Source organism: Meriones unguiculatus, chromosome X, assembly GCF_030254825.1.
Source record: "Meriones unguiculatus strain TT.TT164.6M chromosome X, Bangor_MerUng_6.1, whole genome shotgun sequence".
Lineage (NCBI taxonomy): Eukaryota > Metazoa > Chordata > Mammalia > Rodentia > Muridae > Meriones > Meriones unguiculatus.
Genome location: NC_083369.1, coordinates 90,528,835 through 90,554,142, shown reverse-complemented (window position 1 = coordinate 90,554,142; position 25,308 = coordinate 90,528,835). Strand labels below are relative to the sequence as shown.

The following is a 25,308-nucleotide window of genomic DNA, read 5'->3' as shown; positions in this document are numbered from 1 at the left end:
AAAAAAAAAAAAAAAAAAAAAAAAAAAAAAGTTAAACTTGGCTTCTTTTCTTTTTTGCTCTACTTTCAGAGTCATTTTCTGTGGCTAGCTCTTTAAGTTTGTGTTTTTGTTTTTGCTTTTGTTTTTGTTTTTTTGTAGTCCTTGTTTTTAAACTCTGTTTTAGTGGGGTCCCTTAAAGCCTCCCTTCCAACCCCCAACCCTAGGTAAGAGAGAGAAATTTAGTAGGAATAGGGGTCACAGACCCCTTTACTTCTTCCAGCTGTTTAGGGTCCATGGGTTCTTTTGGGGGTTATACCAATCTCCTTCAACAGCAAATGCAACAAGCAGTCTCCTCTAAGCCACTGAGTTGAAATGTTTCTCTCTGCCTGTCTCTGAGCTGCCACACCATCTGTCTCTGGTCTCTCTATACTGCCACTCACTACACGCCACCACAACACAGCATGCCACATTTTCTCTTTCTGGGCTCTCATTTATATCCTCAGAGCCCTAGACCATGCCCCTCTCCCTGCCACATGAGGCAGGCTGTTACCAGCTGTCAGTGACCATGCTCTGCATAAGACAGTTACCAGCTGTGGACAAACTAAAGCCCCAAACTGAAACTCCACACTTGGGATTAAAGCAAAAACATTTTTACATAGCATAACTGAGTTTTTAAAGAAACCAAAATTTTCATTACAGTTCTTGTTAGCCACCCCAGCCTGTTTGCCTTTTGCTATCCTTTCCCCCTTTTCTTTCCACTGTTTTTGTCTGATGACTTATTCTGAGTAATATACTATGGTGTAAGATTATATTGACTATCCTGTGACATCTAATTCCTTGCTTAATATCATACAGTGAGTAGCTAAAATGATCAATTCTGAGCTTATCACTTTCAATTAAGTGTTTGCAGAATATTTTCTAGCGCTTCTTTGGCAGGAGAAGAAACCCTTGGTTTGACAAACTTGCAGGAGGCAACTTAGGCTCCTTCTTGGCCCTCCCAGCTGATCTCTCTCTTGGTCATCACAGGGTTGTGGAAGCCACCTGGGTGGCTGGAGACTAGATAGGAACTTGATTAGAACTGTATCATTTCCTCTTAGTTTCCTACCCACCACCAACCCAGAATACCTATGGCAAATGTGGCCCTGTCATTATTTAAAAGGACATGCTTTCCTGTAGTCATTACTTTATGCATATGCATATCTCTATTAAAAATATACATCATAACTATGTGCTCTCTAAACAAAGTTTAACTACAATAAAAATTCAGAGGTTGAAAAGTAAGCAGAAATATATAACAGTTCTCTATCTATCTCTCTCTATATATATTAGTGAAAATATGAGATAAGCTGTATGATTATGTTACCAAATTAAAGACATCTTACCTAACTTAATAGATGATAAAAGAGCCTAACTATTTGCCTGATACTACTATGAACTAAGTATTTAATTGGTATTCAAACTAATTAGTATTATAGAATGATGTTTGATATTTGGCAGATTAAAATAATATTAAATCAAAAAATAATAGTACATCCAGATATTGGCATAAAGTTGGTCTGAAGATATACATACATATATATATGTATATATGTATATATGTATATATATATATATATATATATATATATATATATATATATATATATAGTAACTTACCTAAAGTACTATCTGGAACATGACAATTCTGTTACGTTGTAATTTCTTTTTTTTTTTCTTTATTAATTACACTTTACTCACTTTGTATCCCCCCCCTCCGTGGTTCCCTCTCTCCTCCCATCCCAATCCCTCCCTTCCTCCACCCTCTGCCTGCATGCCCCTCCCCAAGTCCACTGATAGGGGAGGACTTCTTTTCCTTCCTTCTGATCCTAGTCAATTAGGTCTCATCAGGAGTGGCTGCATTGTCTTCTTCTGTGGCCTGGTAATGCTGCTTCCCCCTAAGGGGGAGGTAATTAAAGAGCAGGCCAATCTATTCATGTCAGAGACAGTCTCTGTTCCTATTACAATGGAACCCACTTGGATACTGAACTACCATGGGCTACATCTGTGCAGGGGTCTTAGGTTATCTCCATGCATAGTCCTTGGTTGGAATAGCAGTCTCAGGAAAGACCCCTGTGCTCAGATTTTTTTTGGTTCTGTTGCTCTCCTTATGGAGTTCCTGTCCTCTCCAGATCTTACTATTTCCCACTTCTTTCCTAAGATTCCCTGCACTCTGCCCAAAGGTTGCCCATAAGTCTCAGTATCTACATTGATAGTCTGCAGGGCAGAGATTTTCAGAGGTCCTCTGTGTCAGGCTCCTGATTTGTTCTCTCTTTTCTCCTTCTTCTGATGTCCATCCTCTTTGCCTTTCTGGATAGGAATTGAGCATTTTAGCCAGAGTCCTCCCTCTTGATTAGTTTCTTTTGGTGTACAGATTTTAGCATAGGTTTATCCTATATTATATGTCTATATGAGTGAGTATATACCGTGTCCATCTTTCTGCTTCTGGGATAGCTCACTCAGGATGATCTTTTCCAGATCCCACCATTTACCTGCAAATTTCATGATTTCCTTTTTTTTTTTTTTTTTTTTTGCTGAGTAATATTCCATTGATATTGGAATATTGATATATCCATAGATATACAACAATTTGTGCATCCATTCCTCCACTGAGGGGCATCTGGGCTGTTTCCAGCTTCTGGCTATTACAAATAAGGCTGCTACAAACATGGTTGAGCAAATGTCCTTATTGTGTACTTGAGAATCTTTTGGATATATGCCTAGGAGTAGTATAGCTGGATCTTGAGGAAGTGCTATTCCTAGTTGTCTGAGAAAGCACCAGATTGCTTTCCTGAGTGGTTGTGCAAGTTTACGTTCCCACCAGCAGTAATTTCTAATTTGTAGTAATCCTGCCAAAAGCAGTGAAATCATATAACTTTAAATGACAAGTCTAATGTGAATAAAGGCTGAAATAAAAGTGTAAACTAACTGAAAGACCATTAACTAAGTGTAGATAGGTGTATTTTGCAAAAGTTCTTAACATTGGACACCACACAGATGGTTTAGCAGTTAAAAGTACTTTCTGTTCTTGCAGAAGACCCAAGTTCAGTTCTGAGCACCCATATGATGGGTGCCAACCTTATGAAGTATGAGTTCTAGAGGATTTAATGCCCTCTTCTGGTCTCTTTGGGCACCAGAGATACATATGGTACACAGACATAGAGGCAAATCACCCATAACCATACAAAAATCCAAAAAATAATAAATAAAATCTTTGTAACAACCCTTAAAATTGATTAATATGACATAAATATACTAGAGTTTGCAGGCGCTAATGTAAACTAAGAGTGACTAAGGCACATGTTATGTATCCTGAAGATATTTGTTAGGAGAACATACCCTAAATCTGTTTGTGTAGGCTATTAGATCTTTCAGTGGGAATATTCTTACCCTGCACAGACTCCATACCTGTACAGTAGAAATATTAATTACTTTTGAGAAATAGTCTCATAGGTACTATAAAATAAGTATTTGTATCTGTATATTATAAGGCTTAAACTTCAGACTATGAGTTCAAAGAAAAAGATTACTCCCTGAAGAGATAATGAGGGAAGAATGATTTTTTTTTTTTTTAGATAATACAGATAAAATAGAGTTAAAATTGTTCAAAGCATATTTCAGGGGTGACTAGAGGCTGTTTTGATAGGGCTATATTATAGAGGGATAGGATTTCACATGTATCTTCTGGCTTTGTAGACCAGGTTATCCTCAAACACACAGAGATCTACCTGCCTCTGCCTCCTGAGTGCTGGGATTAAAGGCATGCACTACCACTTCTGGTTGATATGTTACTTTTTAGGAAGGCAGGATCTAGTTATAAAGCAGTGAATGTGTCAACCTTTTAATAGTTTCTCATATTGTTGTGAACCACAGCCATAAAATTATTTTATTTACTACTTCAAAACTATAATGTTCTTACTGTTATAGATAGAAATGTAAATATCTGATGTGCAGGATATCTGATATGTGACTTCCAAAGGGGTTGTGACCCACAGGTTCAGAACTATTGCTGTAGAGGTTATTTAGTGCTTATCTAGATAAATATGTGGGAGAGTGATTGTTTTTATTTTCTTTTGAATTTAATTTACTTGTTTTTGAGACAGGGTCTCACTATGTTACCATGGCTAGTTGAAAAATAAAATGCTCTATGTAGCCCAGGTTGGCATTGCAGTCACAGAGCTCTGACTTTATTTGCTGGGATTGAAAGTGTGTGCCACCACACCCAGCCCTATTTATATTTCCTAATATTTGGCCAAAAGGTACTTTGTCGTTGTTTGGGGTATGTTGCGTTATGCTAGAAATGCTATTTAATTTTAAGATAAGGACATGACTGATAAACAAGATTGAGGAGTACTCATGTTTACAGAAGTATAAAGTTTAAGTACCTCACACAAAACACAAACACACACACACCTCAGATGAAAGGAGACCAGAGAGAGAAGCAAAGATCAAAGTTGAAGAAACATGTTAAACGTTGGCAGCAGAGGCAGCATCAAGAGACAACTTGAAGTAGACAGCTTGGCTTGGGATGATGTACAGAGTAGCTTTAAACCCTATATCTTTAAAGAAATCATTTTGTTTAAATAAGAGTCTGATTTTTAAAGGTTTGCCTCTAGAAGTTTAGATGAAGTGGCTGATGATAGGTATTGACTTTTGCTTCCTTGTTTTCATCTTCTCCAGGAAGAAGGCAATCCCAAATGATTTCTCTTACCCCTACGATGCTGACCTCTGCAGAGGCAGTTGCTCTTTGAAAATCCTGGCCCATGTCTCATAGTCCTTTTTTTCCTTTGTGGTTCCCACTAACAATGGAAATAGGCTTGATTCTTTCTAAAGAGATTAATTCCACAATAAAGAACAAGCAAGAATTTAAAAATAAAGAAATAAAAAAGTCCTGTCAGTCTCTATATGCCACTAATTATGCCTCTACTTGTGCCTCTATTTGTTTGGCTGTATTTGCCTGTACTTCTTTGAGGTCTTTGTTCATTTCCTATTTATTTGACTCCTTTTATGTGCTGATTTCTTTGAGAAATTTGTTCGATTCCTCTTTATGTGCCTCTAATAACTGGATGAGCATAGCTTTAAAATCATTTTCCCGTGTTTCTGATGAATTGGAGTATCCATTGATTTTGGGGGTTGCTGGTGAAGCCATGATATCCTGATTTTTTGTTGGGTGTGTTCTTACACGGGGCTCTGGCCATCTGCTTATCCATAACCTTCACTCTTTGTTCCTGGAGTCTGTACTTCAGACTGAGTGTGTCTTTCTCTGGTGTCTGGAGTATTCTTCAGGAAGATGATAGAGGTCCACTGGTTTGAGAATGTGTGTTGTTGTTTCAGCTGTAGCTAAGGGAGAAAAGTCAATAGGCATGGGTGTACAAGTGCAGGCAGGGAAACGTGTGCATGCATGTGGATAAACATACTAAAATCTGTACATCTAAAGAAGCTGAGCAATAAGGAGGACGTTGGGTAAGATGATCAATCCTCACTCAGAAAGCAAATGGGATGGACATTGGAAGAAGGAGAAAACAGGAAGCAGGACAGGAGCCTACCACAGAAAGCCTCTGAAAGACTCTACACAGCAGGGTATCAAAGCAGATGCTGAGACTCATAACCAAACTTTGGGCAGAGTGCAGGGAATCTTAGGAAAGAAGGGGGAGATAGTAAGACCTGGAGAGGACAGGAGCTCCTCAAGGAGAACAACAGAACCAAAAAATCTGGGCAGAGGGTTCTTTTTTGAGACTGATACTCTAAACAAGGACCATTCATGGATATAACCTAGAACCCCTACATGGATGTAGCCCATGACAGTTCGCTATCCAAGTGGGTACCCTAGTAAGGTGAGCAGGGACTATCTCTGACATGAACTCAGTGGCTGGCTCTTTGATCACCTTCTCCTGAGGAGGGAGCAACCTTGCCAGGCCACAGAGGAGGACAATACAGCCAGTCCTGATGAGACCTGATAAGCTAGGGTCAGAAGGGAAGGAGGACCTCCCCTATCAGTGGACTTAGAGAGGGGCAAGGAGGATATGAGGGAGGGAGGGTGAGATTGGATAGAATGAGAGAGGGGTCTACAGCTGGGATGCAAAGTGAATAAACTATAATTAATATAAAAAATAAAAAATTAATTAAAAATATCCTGCCAGATTTCTTTCTCATCTTTGATATAATTTTTTTCCCATTCAAGCTATCTTCCCCTCTTATTTCTACTTTCCCCATAGTTGCCAATGATAGCATTTAAAATCCAAGTTGAGCCACCTTTTTCAAGTCATCATTTGTACATTGATGGATTACCCTTTACTGTTCTGTATTTTTCTAAAGCCTACACAGAATAATTTCACTTGAAAGGTCAGGAGGTGACTGGGACTTCATACTCTCAGTTTCTGATGACAGTGTATACAGATGACTTCAAGGAGAAATCCCAGTGAGTGGAATAATTCTGTACCCCAATTCAATTTGAAGGGATAACCTATTCATTAACTAGTGTTTCTCATAAAAGTTTGTTACCATTTTATTGACATATATTGAGTATATGATAGTGGATTTTATTATGACAATTTCATATATGTATATAATGCATTTTGATCATATTCATTCTTCATTACCCTCTCTTGTTCCCCTCCCACTTTCCCAACTCCATTCTTCCCAACTTTTCATCATTCATCCATTCATTCATTCATTCATTTCCTTCTGTTTTGTTTGCTTGGTTTTGCTGTGAGGAGCTCTCAAGATCTGAACCTTCCTTGTATAAGATTATTTTGAGATCAACTGATTTCAAAAGAAAATGAAATGATAAGAAAGGGCTCTAAAAAATTAAATCCTGAGAAATGTTGCGTATAATAAAATGCCAAATAAATTGATGTCCTTTTGCTTTATTTCTATTACTCGGTTAAATATTATTTCCTTTTGTGTGCATTAGTGTATGTGTTACATGTGCCTGTGGAAGTTAGAAGAGGGAATCTGATCTCCAACTAGAATTAAAGATGGTTGTAAATCACCATGTGGGTTCTGAGTACCGAATCCAGGACCTCTGTAAGAGCAACAAGTGCTCTTAAAATTGAGCCATCTGTCCAGTCCATCATTATCATTTTTAAGTATCTGAAAAGTTTGCTGACAAGAAAACTTGTATAGGCTTATGTCAACATTTCAGACATTTATTTTATCAGAGAGCCTTGCTTTTGAATGATACACATTTATTACCCTACAGGGCACACAGAGTATACATAAATACATATATAATATATAAATATATATAAAACGCATAATGTATAAATATAAATTACGTAATACGTAAAATAAGTTTCTATATAATTTGAGAAACCCAATGTCCATGTAAGACATTCCTCTTTTTTTTGTGAAAATTTTGAAATAGAAAATGGTTTATCTAGTGATATATAAGTAGTTATCAAGTTTTAGTCTGGTATGTATTTCTTGAAACTTTTGAACTTCAAGTAAGTTTCTTAATGGACTTATCAGTTTATTGATGGACTTAAGATCATATCTTGTGGATTCAGCAAGATGGTGGTGCCAGGACGACTCTCATTCTGACCAGCAGCACAGCAGGATCGGCACAGTGACAAGCAATCAGAACTCGCAGCCATAAAACACAAGTGATTGTGTTTTCCAGGTGAGAGGATACCCCACAGTGGGAGATTCAATCAGCTTCAACTCACCCAGCTAAACCGAGGAAGAGATCCTGGTTCCACCAGGTGCTTGGTCGCCAGCCCAGAGCCACATGCCAGGGTGCTCTGATCACTGTCCCAGACTGAACTGTGGGTACCACAACATCAGAGACTTCAATTTCAAGTCAAGAGATAACCCCACTGTGCAGGAAACGATTGGGACCTACCTTAGGTCATCCAGATATCCCCTGGAAAAGACTCGGGATTCCACAGGTGCCCAGGAGCTGTCCCAGAGCCAGAGCCGGGGACCCAGGAGCTGGCACAGAGTCCTGCCTGTGCGTGACTCTCTGCCCCAGATAGAACTGTGGACTCCAGGGCACCAGAGACTGAGTTTCTCTGTCGGGTGCAAACCCACAGGGAGGGGAATGTCTGGTCTGACCTCAGAGCACTCAGCCATACCACCACCCTGAAAAGGTCTCAGGAAAAATTTACCCAGTTTCGGCAGATGCCCAGGCACCCAATCCCCAGAAACGCAGAAAGGCAGAGCCACATAAGTCAGTGCCTGTGGATTCTACTCACCATCACAGACAGAACAGCTGTCTCCAAAGCAAAGACTGGGTGTCCCTGCCAGGAAGAAACCCCACAGCAGGGCAGGGGATCATCAGGTCCAATGCTCAGGACACCCAGCTCCAAAAGAGTTTCTGGATTCACGCTGACTCCAGGTTCTAGCCTTCTACTTCAGGCATGAGCACTGTGCTCACCCGCCATTATTGAGTACCCCTAGGGCACTGGGGCACACAGCTGTATCCTCAGACCTACAAAAGCCAGAGAACCATTACAGCAGCCCTCAAATACTGCCCCAAGGATCAACCAGTTATCCCTAGCTAAACTGACAAAACTGTGAGAATCCCTGGTTCTTCAAGAGGGCTGCACCCAACAATTACACCTTAAGAGCAACAGCTGCTGCTCACTAAATTCAGAGCAAGTAATCCATCAGCAGGGCAGCCATCACCAGGACCTCTCCTGATGAGAGGAGAGCCTTGCTGAACACCACAGTTACCACACAGTTCCATAGACCTGAAGTGAACTGTGACAATTCCTGAGAAGCACCACCATTCAGTTGACCATACCCAAAAAGCAGAGGAGAACTTCAGAACCCTACCAAGTGGACTCTCCCTGCCCCAGGACTCAGCAGGCACCAGAAATTAACAGACAACACCTGAGACAGAGAGATGGGTAGAGGCCAGTGAAAAATCACAACCAACAAAAGGCAAACCAATATGGCATCCTCAGAACCCAGTTATCCGGGGGCAAGTAGCCCTGGACACCCTAACATGAGTGAAATTCAAGAAGATGACCTTACATCTATGCATATGAAGAGGTTAATGGAGGAAGCAAATAAAATGCGTAAAGATTTAGGGGAAGATATAATAAAACAAATTAGGGTCATCCATAAAGAAATACAGGAAGATGCAGCCAAACAGCTTGTGGTGTTCAGAAAGGAAATGATTAAATCACTGAAAGAAAGAAAAGAAACAGAGGAATGTTCAAATAAACAGCTGAAGGAACTGAAGGAAAAACAGGAAAGTACAGTCAGACAGGTGAAGGAAATCAACAAAACGGTTCAAGATCTGAAGATAGAATTAGAAGAATTAAAGAAAACACAAATGGAGGAAATCATGGAGAGGGAGAACCTAGGAAAGAAAACGGGTACTACAGAGGTAAGCATAAGCAGCAGACTACAAGAGACGGAAGAAAGAATCTCAGGTGTGGAAGATACAATGGAATAAATCAATGTATCTGTCAAAGAAAATAATGAATCTAAAAAATTCCTGACACAAACCATCCAAGAAATCCAAGACAACATAAAAAGACAAAACCTAAGAATAATATGAATAGAGGAAAAAGAAGATTCCCTCCTCCAAGGCCCAGAAAATATTTTCAACAAAATCATTGAAGAAAATTTCCCCAACTTAAAGGGGAGGCCTATAAGAATAATACAAGAGACCTAGAGAACACATAATAAATTAGACCAAAAAAGAAAATCCTCCCATCACATAATAATCAAAACAGTAAGTATACAGAACAGAGAAAAAAAATACTAAATGCTGCAAGGGAAAAAAGCCAAGTATCATATAATTTCAAAACCATTAGAATCACACCTGACTTCTCAACAGAAACTATGAAAGCCAGAAGAGCCTGTAGGGATATCATGCAGACCTTAAGAAAACACAGATGTCAGCCTAGGCTACTGTATCCAGCAAAACTCTCAGTCCTCATGGACGGAGAAAACAAGATATTCAATGACAAAAACAAATTTTAACAATACCTACACATAAATCCAGCATTACAGAAGATACTAGAAGGAAAAATACAACCCAAGAAAACTAACTACTTTCAAGAAAACACAGGAAATAAATAACCTCACTACAGAAAAACCAAAAGTAGCCAAACACACTACCATAGCCAACATCAATATCAAAGGATCTAACAGCCACTGGTCATTAATCTCCCTCAACATCAATGGACTTAATTCTCCAATAAAAATACACAATCTAACAGAATGGATGCGTAAACAAGACCCAACAATCTGTTCCATACAAGAAACACACCTAAATCACAAAGATGGACATTACCTGAGAGTAAAGGGCTGCAAGACAGTTTTCCAAGCAAATGGACAGGAGAAGCAAGCAGGAGTAGCCATTCTAATGTCTAATAAAATAGACTTTCAACCAAAATTAATCAAAAGAGATAGAGAAGGACACTTCATACTCATCAAGGAAAAAATCCACAAGGAAGATATCACAATCCTGAACATCTATAGCCCAAATGCAAGGGCACTGACATTTGTAAAAGAAACTTTAATAAAACTTAAACCACACATAGACCCCCACACACACTAATAGTGGGAGACTTCAACACCCCACTCTCAACAATGGACCGGTCAACAAAACAGAAATTAAACAAAGAAACAATAACTCTGATAGAGGTCATGAATCAAATGGACCTCACGGACATTTACAGAACCTTTCACCCAAGCACAAAAGAATTTACCACCTTCTCAGCACCTCATGGAACCTTCTCCAAAATAGACCATATAGTTGGTCACAAAGCAAGACTCAACAGATAAAAGAAGATTGAAATAATCCCTTGTATCCTATCTTATTAGCATGGAATAAAGCTGGACCTCAATGACAAAATAGCAAAAGGCCTACACACATATGGAAACTGAACAACTTGTTACTAAATGACAGCTGCATTAGAGAAGAAATAAAGAAATTAAAGACTTCCTAGATTTCAATGAAAATGAAGGCACAACATACCCAAACTTATGGGACACAATGAAAACAGTGCTAAGAGGAAAGTTCATAACACTAAGTGCCTTCAAGAAGAAATTCGAAACATCTCATGCAAGCAAATTAATGGCTCACTTAAAAGCCTTAGAAAAAAAAAGCAGACACACCAAAGAGGAATAGAAGACTGGAAATAATCAAACTCAGGGCTGAAATCAATAAATTAGAAACAAATAAAACAATTCAAAGAATCAATGAAACCAAGAGCTGGTTCTTTGAAAAAATCAACAAGATAGAAAAACCCTTAGCCAAACTAACTAAAAGGCAGAGAGAAACTATCCAAATCAACAAAATCCAAAACAAAAAGGGGGACATAACCACTGACACTGAAGAAATCCAAACAATAGTTAGGTCTTACTTCCAAAGTCTACATGCCACAAAATTTGAAAATCTAAATGAAATGGACAATTTTATTGACCAATTCTACATGCCAAAGCTGAATCAAGACCAGGTAAACCAGTTAAATAGTCCTATATCCCCTAAGGAAACAGAAGCTGTCATCAAAAGTCTACCAAGTAAAAAAATCCCAGGGCCAGATGGTTTCAGCACAGAATTCTATCAGACCTTCAAAGAAGAGCTAACACCAATACTCTTCAAACTATTCTACAAAATAGAAACAGAAGCAACATTACCAAACTCATTCTATGAGGCCACAGTCACCTTAGTACCTAAACCTCATAAAGACTCAACAAAGAAAGAGAATTTCAAGCTAATCTCCCTCATGAACATCAATGCAAAAATCCTCACCAAAATACTTGCAAACCGAATCCAAGAACACATCAAAGATATCATCCACTACAACCAAATAGGCTTCATCCCAGGCATGCAGGGGTGGTTCAATATACGGAAATCCATCAATGTGATCCACCACATAAACAAACTAAAGGAGAAAAACCACATGATCATCTCCTTAGATCCTGAAAAGGCATTTGACAAAATCCAACATCCATTCATGTTTAACGTCTTGGAGAGATCAGGGATACAAGGCACATACCTGAACATAGTAAAGGCAATATACAGCAAGCCTATAGCCAATATCAAACTCAATGGAGAGAAACTTAAATCAATCCCACTGAAATCAGGGAAAAGACAAGGATCTCCACTCTCTCCATATCTCTTCAACATTGTTCTTGAAGTCCTTGCTAGAACAATAAGACAATTGAAGGAGATCAAGGGGATACAAATTGGAAAGGAAGAATACAAATTTTCACTATTTGCAGATGATATGATAGTATATCTGAGTGACCCCAAAAATTCTACCAGGGAACACGTACAGCTGATTAACACCTTCAGCAAAGTGGCTGGATACAAAATTAACTCAAAAAAATCAGTAGCCCTCCTGTATACAAAAGACAAAAGGGCCGAGAAAGAAATTAGGGAAACAACACCTTTCACAATAGCCACAAAGTACATAAAGTACCTTGGTGTGAACCTAACCAAGCAAATCAAAGACTTGTAAGAAAAAAATTTCAAGTCTCTGAAGAAAGAATTAGAAGAAGATATCAGAAGATGGAAAGATCTCCCATGCTCATGGCTTGGCAGAATTAATATAGTAAAACTGGCCATTTTACCAAAAGCAATCTACACATTCAATGCAATTCCCATCAAATTACCAACACAATTCTTTACAGACCTTGAAAGAAAAATTCTCACCTTCATATGGAACAACAAGAAACCCAGAATTTCTAAAACAATTCTCTACAGTAAAAGATCTTCAGGAGGTATCTCCATCCCTGATCTCAAACTGTATTATAGAGCAACAATACTAAAAACTGCATGATACTGGCATAGAAACAAACTGGAGGATCAGTGGAATCAAATAGAAGACCCTGACATAAATCCACATACTTATGGACACAGGATTTTTTACAAAGATGCCAAAACCATTCAATGGAAAAAAGACAGCATCTTCAACAAATGGTGCTGGTCTAACTGGATGTCTACATGTAGAAAAATGAAAATAGATCCATACTTATCACCTTGCACAAAACTAAGTCCAAGTGCATCAAAGACCTCAACATAAAACCAGACACACTAAACTGCTTGGAAGAAAAGTGGGGAAGAGCCTTGAACTCATTAGCACAGGAGACAACTTCCTGAATAGAATACCAACAGCACAGGCTCTAAGATCAACAATCAATAAATGGGACCTCATGAAACTGAAAAGCTTCTGTAAAGTAAAGGACACTGTCGTCAGAACAAAAGGACAGCCTACAGATTGGGAAAGGATCTTCACCAACCCTATATCTGACAGAGGACTAATACCCAGTATATATAAAGAACTATATAGAAGTTAAACAGCAAAAAATCAAGTAATCCAATTAAAAATGGTGTACAGAGCTAAACAGAATTCTCAATAGAGGAATATAGAATGGCAGAGAAACACTTAAAGAAATGCTCAACCTCATTAGCCATCAGGGAAATGCAAATCAAAACGACCCTAAGATTTCACCTTACACCCATCAGAATGGCTAAGATCAAAAACTCAAGAGAGAACACATGCTGGAGAGGTTGTGGACAAAGGGGAACCCTCCTCCACTGCTGGTGGGAATGTAAACTTATACAACCACTCTGGAAAGCAATTTGGCACTTTCTTAGACAAACTAGGAATAACGCTTCCTCAGTATCCAACTATACCTCTCCTAGGCATATACTCAAAATATTCTCAATAAGGACATTTGCTCAACCATGTTTGTAGCAGCCTTATTTGTAATAGCCAGAAGCTGGAAACAGCCCAGATGCCCCTCAGTGGAGGAATGGAAATTGTGGTATATCTACACAATGGAATATTACTCAGCAATGACAGACAAGGAAATCATGAAATTTGCAGGTAAATGGTGGGATCTGGAAAAGATCTTCCTGAGTGAACTATCCCAGAAGCAGAATGATGCACAGGGTATATACTCACTCATATAGACATATAATACAGGATAAACCTACTAAAATCTGTACATCTAAAGAAACTAATCAAGAGGGAGGACTCTGGCTAAAATGCTCAATTCCTATCCAGAAAGGCAAAGAGGATGGACATCAGAAGAAGGAGAAAAGAGGGAACAAATCAGGAGCCTGACACAGAGGACCTCTGAAAATCTCTGCCCTGCAGACTATCAATGCAGATGCTGAGACTTATGGGCAACCTTTGGGCAGAGTGCAGGGAATCTTAGGAAAGAAGTGGGAAATAGTAAGATCTGGAGAGGACAGGAACTCCACAAGGAGAGCAACAGAACCATAAATTCTGAGCTGAGGAGTCTTTCCTTAGACTGATATTCCAACCAAAGACTATGCATGGAGATAACCTAAGACCCCTGCACAGATGTAGCCCATGGCAGTTCAGTATCCAAGTGGGTTCCATTGTAATAAGAACAGGGACTGTCTCTGGTATGAACTGATTGGCCTGCTCTTTAATTTCCTCCCCCTGAGGGGGGAGCAGCCTTACCAGGCCACAGAAGAAGACACTGCAGCCACTCTTGATGAGACCAAATTGACTAGGATCAGAAGGAAGGAAAAGAAGACCTCTCCTATCAGTGGACTTGGGTAGGGGCATGCATGCAGAAGGTGGAGGAAGGGAGGTATTGGGATGGGAGGAGGGAGGGAACCACAGGGGTGATACAAAGTGAATAAAGTGTAATTAATAAAAAATTTAAAAAAGATCATATCTTTACATATCAGTTCACACATACACACCTGAGTCCAGCTACTTAGTTATACATTGAGGGTTTGACAAGTGACTGGTAAATAGTACCTTCATGATTTATATAGAAACCAAAGAATTAATAATACACATTGACTTCTGCATTTGTTGTATGTTTGTTTTTTTCATCTTTTAGACAGAGTTTCTGTTCTGCTATGTATACCTTTTTTCCATTGCCATTGCAATTTGTGTGTTTTCTTTATTTCTCTTGCATTTTTGTTGTCAGGAATCCATCGTCCTTGATTCATGATGTTTACTGGAAATAACTGTGGCTGCTTTGCCTCAAGCACAATTTGATTAAGAGCAATGCTGTTGACACCATTCAGGAAAATGTTACTCTGGAAACGATATTGTATTTGTCACTGTGATGAAAGGAAGGAAGAGACAAGAAGGCTAATAACATGCTAACCTTTGTATTTACATTGAGCCTTTGGCATTTTTGCCTGTCATTTTTTGTTGATATGGCTATCCTCCTAAAAGATAAGCACGTGGCCAATTTAATGAATTTTATTTGGTAAGCCCAAAAATATTAGCAGATAAAGAATATCATAGTAAGTTGATATAGACAGCCCAAGCTTTCCAGAATACTGTTTCTGTCCTCTGAGGGTAGGTAGCTGTGATCGAGAAAACAGTTTTGTCAGGGATCAAGATTAGAATGCAATGAAAAGAAATGCTCACACTGACTATATATCAGCTGTAATGGAGCTTATCGAATGTACTGACTCAGCCTCTGTAAATCTGACTGTGTATGTGTTTTGTTTTGTTCAGAGAATTGTCATCCAGGACCTGCCAGAAGCCACAAGAAAAAAATGGGGAGGGGTAAGTTTCTCCTTCCCTTTTAAAATAATTTAGATTCTCTTAATAGTGATCTAGTGTAACTGGGAAATTGTGACTAGATGTTTGTAGATGCTTAAATTGTGGGTTTTTGTTTTTTTGTTTTTGGTGTGTGTGATGGAATATTTAGTGTGATCCAACATTGTGTAGAAAGAAAAACATACTATGTGTTACTCACTGGTTCTTTTACCTATTGTGATTCTTGGCTTTGTTGGTGATGGTGTTGGTGTTGATGGTAGTAGTGGTGGTGGTGTATATGTAATAGTTCAAATTTGATATTACATAAATCTTCCCAAATTCCACTTTCTTTTCAACTCTTAACAAATTTAGCCACATGCCTTGATAGTATCAACGTTTTATTAATTGTAACAAGTGGGCTGGCTCAGTAATTAAGGGCACTTATTGCTCTTCCAGAGGACCTGGTTTGGGTTCCCTGTACCTATATCAAGCATCTCACAATTGACTTTTAACTCCAGTTTCAGGTATTTCAACCCCGTATGGCCTCTGTAAACATGTGTGTACATATTGTACACACAAACTCATTCAGGAACCCATGTGTTCACATACGTAAAAATAAATTGCTAAATCTTTAAAAAATTAAATAGAAAGTATAGTTATATAAATTTAAAAGGTCCTATTATGTAGCCGGTGTTTTTGATTTCTTTTAAAGTGGGAAAGTCAAAGTCAACACTAAGAACCATTACATGAATTCTTTGTACTTATTTTGTTTTTTCATAAGGCTATTGGACAATGACTATTCTGGACCAGCCATCACAGTGACTTTATAAATAATTCTAATCCATATAAATCATAAAAGGGACATGCTGTAAAGGGCATTAAGGAAATATGCTGTGGTGTACAATGTTAAGAAACATGCGGATCCAGAGTTTAAAGGCCTGAATTTAAATTCCATGGACATTACTTCAGTTTATTCTCAAAGCTTTTCTAAATGGGATTTTTCTTTTCATCTTTGAGGAAGAATTAATGCGTCCTTCAGGAGAATGTGGTTAGCATAATGTGAGGATGATATAGGTGAGTGTTTAGAGCTATAGTCTAATTAACATAGAGCAGTGGCATCAGCATATTGCTACCTTTATTGAATAAGTATATCTTTTTTGGTCCTTTTGATGGTCAAAGTGAAATTATTTGATCAGACGCTTTTTGCAAGCAACAGAGTGGGGCTCTGAAACTCACTGAGACTTTTGTGTTAAATTGCTTGCCCCACCATCGTATGTATCTTTACAGGCAACATCCATATCACAGATCACTCATAGGAATTCTTTCTGTACCTTGTTGCTCCTGTGCTTACTTTGGTAGCTGATTTGTTTTAGACATACTGGTTCTGTTCAGACAGTTACAAAAGATGCCAAATCTCCAAACATTTATAATTTTAAATGAGTAATAATTTTACGTATAATAAGACCCATTTCGAGGATTAATCCATGCTTGCTGTATTCTAAAGTCACCTGTCAGTGGAAGCTTTTAGAGTATCTCATTGCTTGGTCCTTGCTCAATCTGCAAAGCTACATTCAATTTGGATGCCTTAGGTGTTGGCATCCATTGTCACCATATTGAAAAGAACTGCACTAAGTCAAGGAACCTATTCCTTTTTGTTTCTTCTTTTATTTTCAGATTGATCATACCAACAAAGAGATTGTTAGGGACCTCCTTTAAAAGATGTTGGAGCAAATAGTGATTCAATGGTCAAACAATTAATAGAACAGAACTTAGTAATGTAATCTGCAAAGATGGACATATTTCTAAACTTGAGATTGTAAAAAGGGAAGCAATTCACATAATGTTGACTTTATAAACACAGGAACATTGTGTTGATCTTTTTTCTTTTTCTTTTTATTTTTACTAATTACAGTTTTTTCACTTTGTATCCCCCCTGGACCTGTCTCCCTCCTCCCCTCCCAATCCCACTCTCCCTCTTCCGCACCCATGTCCCTCTCTCAGTCCACTGAAAAGGGAGGTCCTCTTCCCCTTCCCTCTGATCCTAATCTATCAGGTCTCATCAGGAGTGGCTGCATTGTCTTCTTCTGTGGCCTGGTAAGGCTGCTCCCCCCACCTCCCTTCAGGGAAAGGTGAGGAAAGAGCAGGCTAATCAGTTTGTGTCAGAGACAGTCCCTGTCCCCATTACAATGGAAGCCACTTGAACACTGAACTGCCATAGGCTACCTCTGTTCAGGGGTTCCAGGCCATCTCCACGAGTGGTCCTTGGCTAGAGTGTCAGTTTCAGAAAAGACCACTGTGCTCAGACTCTTTCGATCTGTTGCTGTCCTTGTGAAGCTCCTGTCCTCTCCAGGTCTTACTCTGTCCCCCATCTTTCATAAGATTCCCTGAACTCTGCCCAAAGTTTGGCTATGATTCTCAGTATCTATCTCGATACCCTGCAGGGTAAAGCCTTTCAGAGGCCTTCTGTGGTAGGCTCCTGTCCTGCTCCCTGTTTTCTCCCTCCTTCGATGTCCATCCTCTTTGCCTTTCTGAATGGGGTTGAGCACCTTAGCAGAGTCCTCCTTCTTGATTAGCTTCCTTAGGTGTACAGATTTTAGTATGTTTATCTTATATTATATTCTAATAGCCACTTATGAGTGAGTATATACCCTGTGTATCTTTCTGCTTCTGGGATACCTCACTTAGGATGATCTTTTCTAGTTCCCACCATTGACCTGCAAATTTCATGATTTCCTTGGTTTTTATCACTGAGTAATATTCCATTGTATAGGTGTACCACAATTTCTGTATCCATTCCTCAACTGAGAGACCTGGGCTCTTTCCAGCTTCTGGCTATTACACATAAAGCTACTACAAACATGGTTGAGCAGATGTACTTGTTGTATACTTGAGCATCTTTTGGATATATGCCTAAGAGTGGTATAGCTGGATCTTAGAAAGAGCTATTCATAATTGTCTGAGATAGTGCCCGAGTGATTTCCAAAGTGGTTATATAAGTTTACATTCCCACCAGAAGTGGCGGAGGGTTCCCCTTTCTCCATATCCTCTCCAGCATGTGTTGTCACTTGAGTTATTCATCTTAGCCATTCTGATGGGTGTAAGGTGAAATCTTAGGGTCATTTTGATTTGCATTTCCCTGATGACTAAGGATGCTGAACATTTAAGAGTTTCTCTGCCATTTGATGTTCCTCTATTGAGAATTCTCTGTTTTGCTCTGTACCTCAAGCTTTTTATTGACTGCTGGTGATGACCAACCTTGAAAGCATTCTTGTAAATGTCAAACAGATACCATCCTTTATTCTTGAAATTTTACTTAAGTTTGCTTTGATTATATTGATTTGATTATATTGCTGATAGTTTTAGTGGGACAAAAAACAGAATATTATTGTGTGTGCTAATTATTTTCTTCTTTTGCTGCTGTGTAATGAAGTTTACAGCATTTTATAAACATTCCTACAAAATATAACTCAATATATTATACAACAGGACACAATTGCAAAGATGGTACCTGCCTTGCATGAGAAATTAAAATTGAAGTTAATTTATTTCACTATTCTTTAATAAGAACAAATCAATACTTTATAAATATATGAAACTTTTCTTTTATTCATGGGACATGAAAGATCATAAAGTTTAAATCTTTTGTAATGTGTAGCAAGGACTGTTTAACTCAGTTGATAGAGTCCTTATCTAGCATGTATGAACCCCTGGATTTATTCCCCATCATTGGAACTCCTAGCATTTGGGAGATGAAAGCTATGAGACAGGTATTTAGGATCAATCTTGAATATATAGCAAGTCTTAAGCTACCCTATAATTCATGAGACCTCATCACAGTTAAATATGAGGTCAGGTAAAGAAAATATGTTAGATTTAGTTTCTTATTTGACTATAATCAGTGCTTACTGTGTAAAGTATTGAAATCACTTTTACTCTTTGTGAAGTATTTAGTCAAGTCTCAATATTTCAGTACTCAAGAATATGTAAGTTATTTTTATATTGTTAAGTATTTGCAGTATTTGTAACTCATAGATGTTTCCTCTGACATTTAGCTTACTTTTTTCCTTTTTAAAATATTTTTATTTATTACAAGTTATTCACTTTGTATCTCAGCTGTAGCCTCCTCCCTCCTTCTTCTCTTCCCCTGCCCCTCCCCTGGTCCACTGATAAGGGAAATACCCCCCTTTCATCTGACCCTAGCCTATCAGGTCTCATCAGGATTGGCTGCATTTATCTTACTTTTGAGTTTTATGAAAAAACTTTACTATAATATAAGGATAATTATTTCCATTTATATTTATATGTAAACTGAAAATTATTTAGAAAATATCATCAATAGTGAATAGCCTATGAATAGTTTTTTTATATTAGAAAACCAAAATGCAGAACTAGGTCTTATATCATTATAAGTTTTCATTTCTTCTAATAAACTATGCTCTGAATGTCGTAATTATTAAAATGTATGAAGTTGACTACATGACAAGAGCCCTCTGTGGCTGAGAAAAGTGTGCAGTAATTATTACTTTTTTGAGATCTGTAGTGATGTTCTAATATCATGGGGAAATAGACAGGTAGTTCAAGTGAAATGGCTCGCTGTCTGCTAACATTTTTGTTGACATCTAAAGGACACATGTATTTCAGATAGTTAAGTACCACAACTACAGAAGCAGAAAGACACAGATGGTATACACTCACTTAAAAGTGGATATTAGCAATATAATATAGGATAAACATACTAAGATCTATAGTCCTAAAGAAGATAAATAACAAGGAGGACCCTAGGGAAGATGTTAAAACCTCATTCAGAAGGGTAAACAAGATAGACAGACATCAAAAGTAGAAGACAAAGAACAGGACAGGAGCCTTCCACAGGGGGGCCTCTGAAAGACTCTACCCATCAGTATATCAAAGGAAATACTGAAACTTACAGCCAAAATTTGGGCAGAGTGCAGGAAACCTCATGGAAGAAGAGGGAGATAGAAATACCTGAAGAGGACAGGAGCTGCACAAGGAGACCATCAGAGCCAAAATTCCTGGGCCCAGGGGACCCTGCAGAGACCAATGCTCCAACCAAGGACCATCATGGAGAGGACCTAAAGCCCCTGATGAGAGGAAGCCCATAGGCTCCTCAGTCTCCATGTGGGTTCCCTAGTAAGCGGGGGTAAGGGCTGTCTCTGACATGGACTAAGTGGTTGGCTCTTTGATCATCTCCCACTGGGGGAGGGTGCAGCCTTACAAGGCCACAGAGGAAGATGATGCAGCCAGCCCTGATGAGATCTGATAGAATAGTGTCAGATGGAAGGAGAGGAGGACCTCCCCTATTAGTGGGCTGGAGAAGTAGAGGGGGAAGAGGGAGGGTGGGTGGGACTGGAAGGAGATGAGGAAGGGGGCTCCAGCCAGAAAAAAAGTGAATAAATTATAATAAACAAATAAATTTTAAACTTCTGTAATCAGCAATGATCTGTGCCTGCAGTAATTCAAAGACCAGCAGCACAGTTTGGTAAAGATCATAGCAGATGTTAAGACAGTTCACTTCCAAAGTGGTTGTACAAGTTTATATTCCCACGAGCAACAGAGGAGGGTTCCCCTTTCTCCACAACCTCTCCAGCATGTGTTGTCACTTGAGTTTTTTATCTTAGCCATTCTGATGGGTGTAAGGTGAAATCTCTGGGTCGTTTTGATTTGCATCTCTCTGATGGCTAAGGACGTTAGAGTAAAAAAATAAAAAATAAAAAAATAAATAAAATAAAAACAAGCACATGCCTTAAGCCAGGAGTTATGCAGAATAACAGTATGAGGAAAGGTGGCTTACAGTAGACACAACACATCTCAATTCTTTGCAATTCTGAACTTCAACTTTGACAGAAAGCTCAATAGTTTTAAACATTTCAAAAACAAATATATATGAATCTTCAACTTGACAAGCTTTGTAAAGTGACAGTCTCATAACATATGCCCTAATTCTATTTGGGTGGCCCCTGGTTTGCATAGTCCAAGTAAGGGAATTTATTTAAAGGCAAGTAATTATTTCATTTTTGTCTCTGTTAGATTTGAGAGTCTCTTTATTATGGTGACATTCATGTTGCTGCAGTTTAGATGATGTCACTATTTATTGTAAGCACTTACTTTCCTAATTTTATAACAGTAATACAAATCTGCTTGAGGCTGGCAGCTACCATTATTTCTTCCCGGCAAGAGTTTTCCACTAGGAAAAAAAAAAAAAAAGACTGTTTAATGGACATGCTACTTCTTAAAACCCATTTAAAAGAGCTATTGTCACTTACATAGTCTTTTTAGCCTTTTATGTGGAGATGAAGAATGTAACTTCATCTCTATAACTCAACTTGGTGCACAAGTTGAGTTTTCAAATTATTTTTTGCTTAAATTTGATTTTAGTTAATTTTGCACATGTGCACAATGCATGCTGACCACTCTAACCTCCCACCTCCTCACCACCACTCTTAACTCATGTCTGCCATGAATCTCTCTCTGATTTTTGTATCTATTCGTTTTGATTTGTGACACACTGAGATTAACCGGGGTATCTCTGTGATCATATGTTTGGTATTAATGGATGGAATTTGGTGGGCTTAGCAATAGGCATACAACTAAACGTGGCAGTTCTAATTTCCTAGAGCTAATTAGTAGCAGAAAAGTCAGAGGTAAAGATCATGATCCTCTGTCCATTTTTGGTTTTGTTTTCATTTCTTTATTTTCTATACAGAGAGGAATTTTTTTTTATTTATTCATTTATGGGTTTTTGTTTTTTTTTTTGTTTGTTTGTTTGTTGTTGTAGTGTTTTTTTTTTCTTTCAATGCAGTTTATTCAGGAACCTTGAACAATCATCTGACCCTGGGGAAAGCCAGCCCACAGCTTAAATAGCCTCTGGGTAGCCAATCCCAGCGTGCCACGGGGGCAATGCAGATAGGTCCACATACATGGAAGTAAGCCAGATCCTCAGCCTTAGCCAAATGTGGAGTTGTTTGTGACAGAGAGCACTCACCATCGGGAAGGTGGAAGGCAGAAACCAGCTCCATCTTTAAGGCGCAGCATTTTGCAGCTCTCTACAGTTCCCCCTTTTTGTTTTAGACGCATCAGGCAAGAGTAGAGGTCTGATCTCTGATATTAGAAATAAATTGGAACTTTGTACCGATGTTCATTTAGGTGTCATCCACCCAAAGAGCATCAGACCCGTCCGATACCTTTTAGAGAGGAATATTTTAATTAATATATTTTTATTTTTTAATCAATTTCTTTTTTGTTAAATTACAGTTTACTCACTTTGTATCCCAGCTGTAGTCCCCTCCCTTTCCCGTCCCAATCCCACCCTCCCTTCCTCATTTCATCCCATGCCTCTCCCCAAGTCCACTGATAGGGAAGGTACTCCTCCCCTTCCCTCTGACCCTAGCCTATCAGGTATCATCAAAACTGGCTGCATTGTCTTCCTCTGTAGCCTGGTAAGGCAGATTCCCCCTCAGGGAGAGGTGATCAAAGAGCCAGTCACTGAATTCAGATCAGAGACAGTCCCTATTCCCACTACTAGGGAACCCACTTGGATACTGAGCTGCCATGGGCTACATCTATGCACTGGTTCTAGGTTATCTCCATGCATAGTCCTTGGTTGGAGTATCAGTCTCAGAAAAGACCCAGATTTTTTGGTTCTGTTGCTCTCCTTTCTGGAGCTTCTGTCCCCTCCATGTCTTTCTATCTCTCGCTTCTTTCATAAGAATCCCTAAACTCTACCCAAAGTTTGGCTATGAGTCTCAACATCTGCTTTGATACCTTGCTGGGTAGAGTCTTTCTGAGGCCCCCTGTGGGTAGGCTCCTGTCTTCTTTCTTGTTTTCACCCTTTTCCAACGTCTGTCCCATTTGCCTTTCTGAGTGAGGATTGATCATCTTACCCAGGGTCCTCCTTCTTGCTTAGCTTCTTTAGGCGTACAGATGTTAGTATGTTTATCCTACATTATATGCTTAATACCCCCTTATAAGTGAGTATATACCGTGTGTGTTTTTCTGCTTCTGACATACCTCACTCACAATGATCTTTTCTAGTTCATACCATGTACCTGAAATTTTCATGATTTCCTTGTTTTAAATTGCTAAGTAGTATTTCATTGTGTAAATGCACCACAGTTTCTGCATCCATTCCTCAGCTGAGGGACATCTGGGTGGTTTTCAGATTCTGACTATTACGAATAAAGCTGTTATGAACATGGTTGAACAAATGTCCTTTTTGTATACTTGAGCATATTTTGGATATATGCTTAGGAGTGGTATCTTGAGGTAGTTCTATTCTTAATTGTCTGAGAACCAACCAGATTGATTTCCAAAGTGGTTGTACAAGTTTACATTGCCACCAGCAATGAAGGAGGGTTCCACTTTCTCCATATCCTCTCCAGCACCTAAGTCAATTGAGTTATTTATCTTAGTCAATCTGATGGGTGTAAGGTGAACTCTCAGGATGTTTTGATTTGCATTTTCCTGATGACTAAGGACCTTGAACATTTCTTTAAGTGTTTCTCTGACATTCGACATTCCTCTATTTAGAATTCTCTGTTTAGATCTGAACCCCTTTTTTATTAGATTACTTGATTTCTTGCTGTTTGACTTCTAGAGATCTTTATATATTCCTGATATTAGCCATCTGGCAAATATAGGGTTGGTGAAGATTCTTTCCCAGTCTGTAGGCTGTTATTTTGTTCTGATGACAGTGTCCTTTGCTTTACAGAAGCTTTTCAGTTTCATGAGGTCCCATTTATTGACTGTTGATCTTAGAGCCTGTGCTGTTGGTGTTCTGTTCAGGAAGTTGTCTCCTGTGCCAATGAGTTCAAGGTTCTTCCCCACTTTTTCTTCTAACAGGTGTAGTGTGTATCGTTTTATGTTGAGATCTTTGATCCACTTGGACTTTAGTTTTGTGCAGTGTGATAAACATGGATCTATTTGCATTTTTCTACATATAGACATCCAGTTAGACCAGCACCATTTGTTGAAGATGCTGTCTTTTTTCCATTGTATGGTTTTGGCTTCTTTCTCAAAAATCAATATCCGTAGGTGTGTGGGTTTATTTCTCGGTCTTCTATTCGATTCCATTGATCCACTATTCTGTTTCTATGCCAGTACCATGCAGTTTTTATAACTGTTGTTCTGTATTACACCTTGATATCAGGGATGAAGGTACTTCCAGAAGATCTGTTGTTGTAAAGCATTGTTTTAGCAATTCTGGATTTTTTTTTTCCATAAGAAACTGAGAATTGTTCTTTCAATTTCTGTAAAGATCAATCCTCACTCAGAAAGGCAAACCGGATGGACATCGGAAGAGGGAGGAAACAGGCAGCATGACAGGAGCCTACAACATAGAGCCGTTGAAAGACTCTACCCAGCAAGGTGTCGAAAGAGATGCTGAGACTCACGGCCAAACTTAGGGCAGAGTGCAGGGAATCTTATATAAGAAGGGGGAGATAGGAAGACCTGGAGGGGACAGGAGCTCCACAAGGAGGGCAACAGATCAAATAAAAATCTGGACTTAGGGGTCTTTTCTGAGACTGATACTCCAACAAAGGATCACATGGACATAACCTAGAACCCTTAAAACCCCTGTACAAATGTAGCCCATGGCAGCTCAGTCTCCAAGAGAGTTCCCTAGTAATGGCAACAGGGTCTATCTCAGACATGAACTCTGTGGCTGGCTCTTTGATCATCTTCCCCTGAGTGGGGAGCAGCCTTACCAGGCCACAGAGGAAGGCAATTGTAGTCAGTCCTGATGAGACCTGATAGCCTAGGGTCAAAGGGAAGTGGATGAGGACTTCCCTTATCAGTGGACTTGGGGAGGGGCATGGGAGGA

At 38.9% G+C, this 25,308-nt stretch overlaps 1 protein-coding gene across 5 annotated transcripts in view; it reads left to right on the top strand.

Annotated features, from left to right (window-relative positions):
- Prrg1 (proline rich and Gla domain 1) overlaps nucleotides 1-25,308 on the top strand; it is a 123,100-nt gene that overhangs the window by 50,699 nt on the left and 47,093 nt on the right. For all 5 annotated transcript variants that reach the window (XM_060374522.1, XM_060374520.1, XM_060374521.1 and 2 more), the window contains one exon: nucleotides 15,444-15,494. In XM_060374522.1, the coding sequence (XP_060230505.1) occupies nucleotides 15,485-15,494 (10 nt within the window). In that variant the 5' untranslated portion in view covers nucleotides 15,444-15,484. The remainder of the gene's footprint in view (nucleotides 1-15,443; nucleotides 15,495-25,308) is intronic.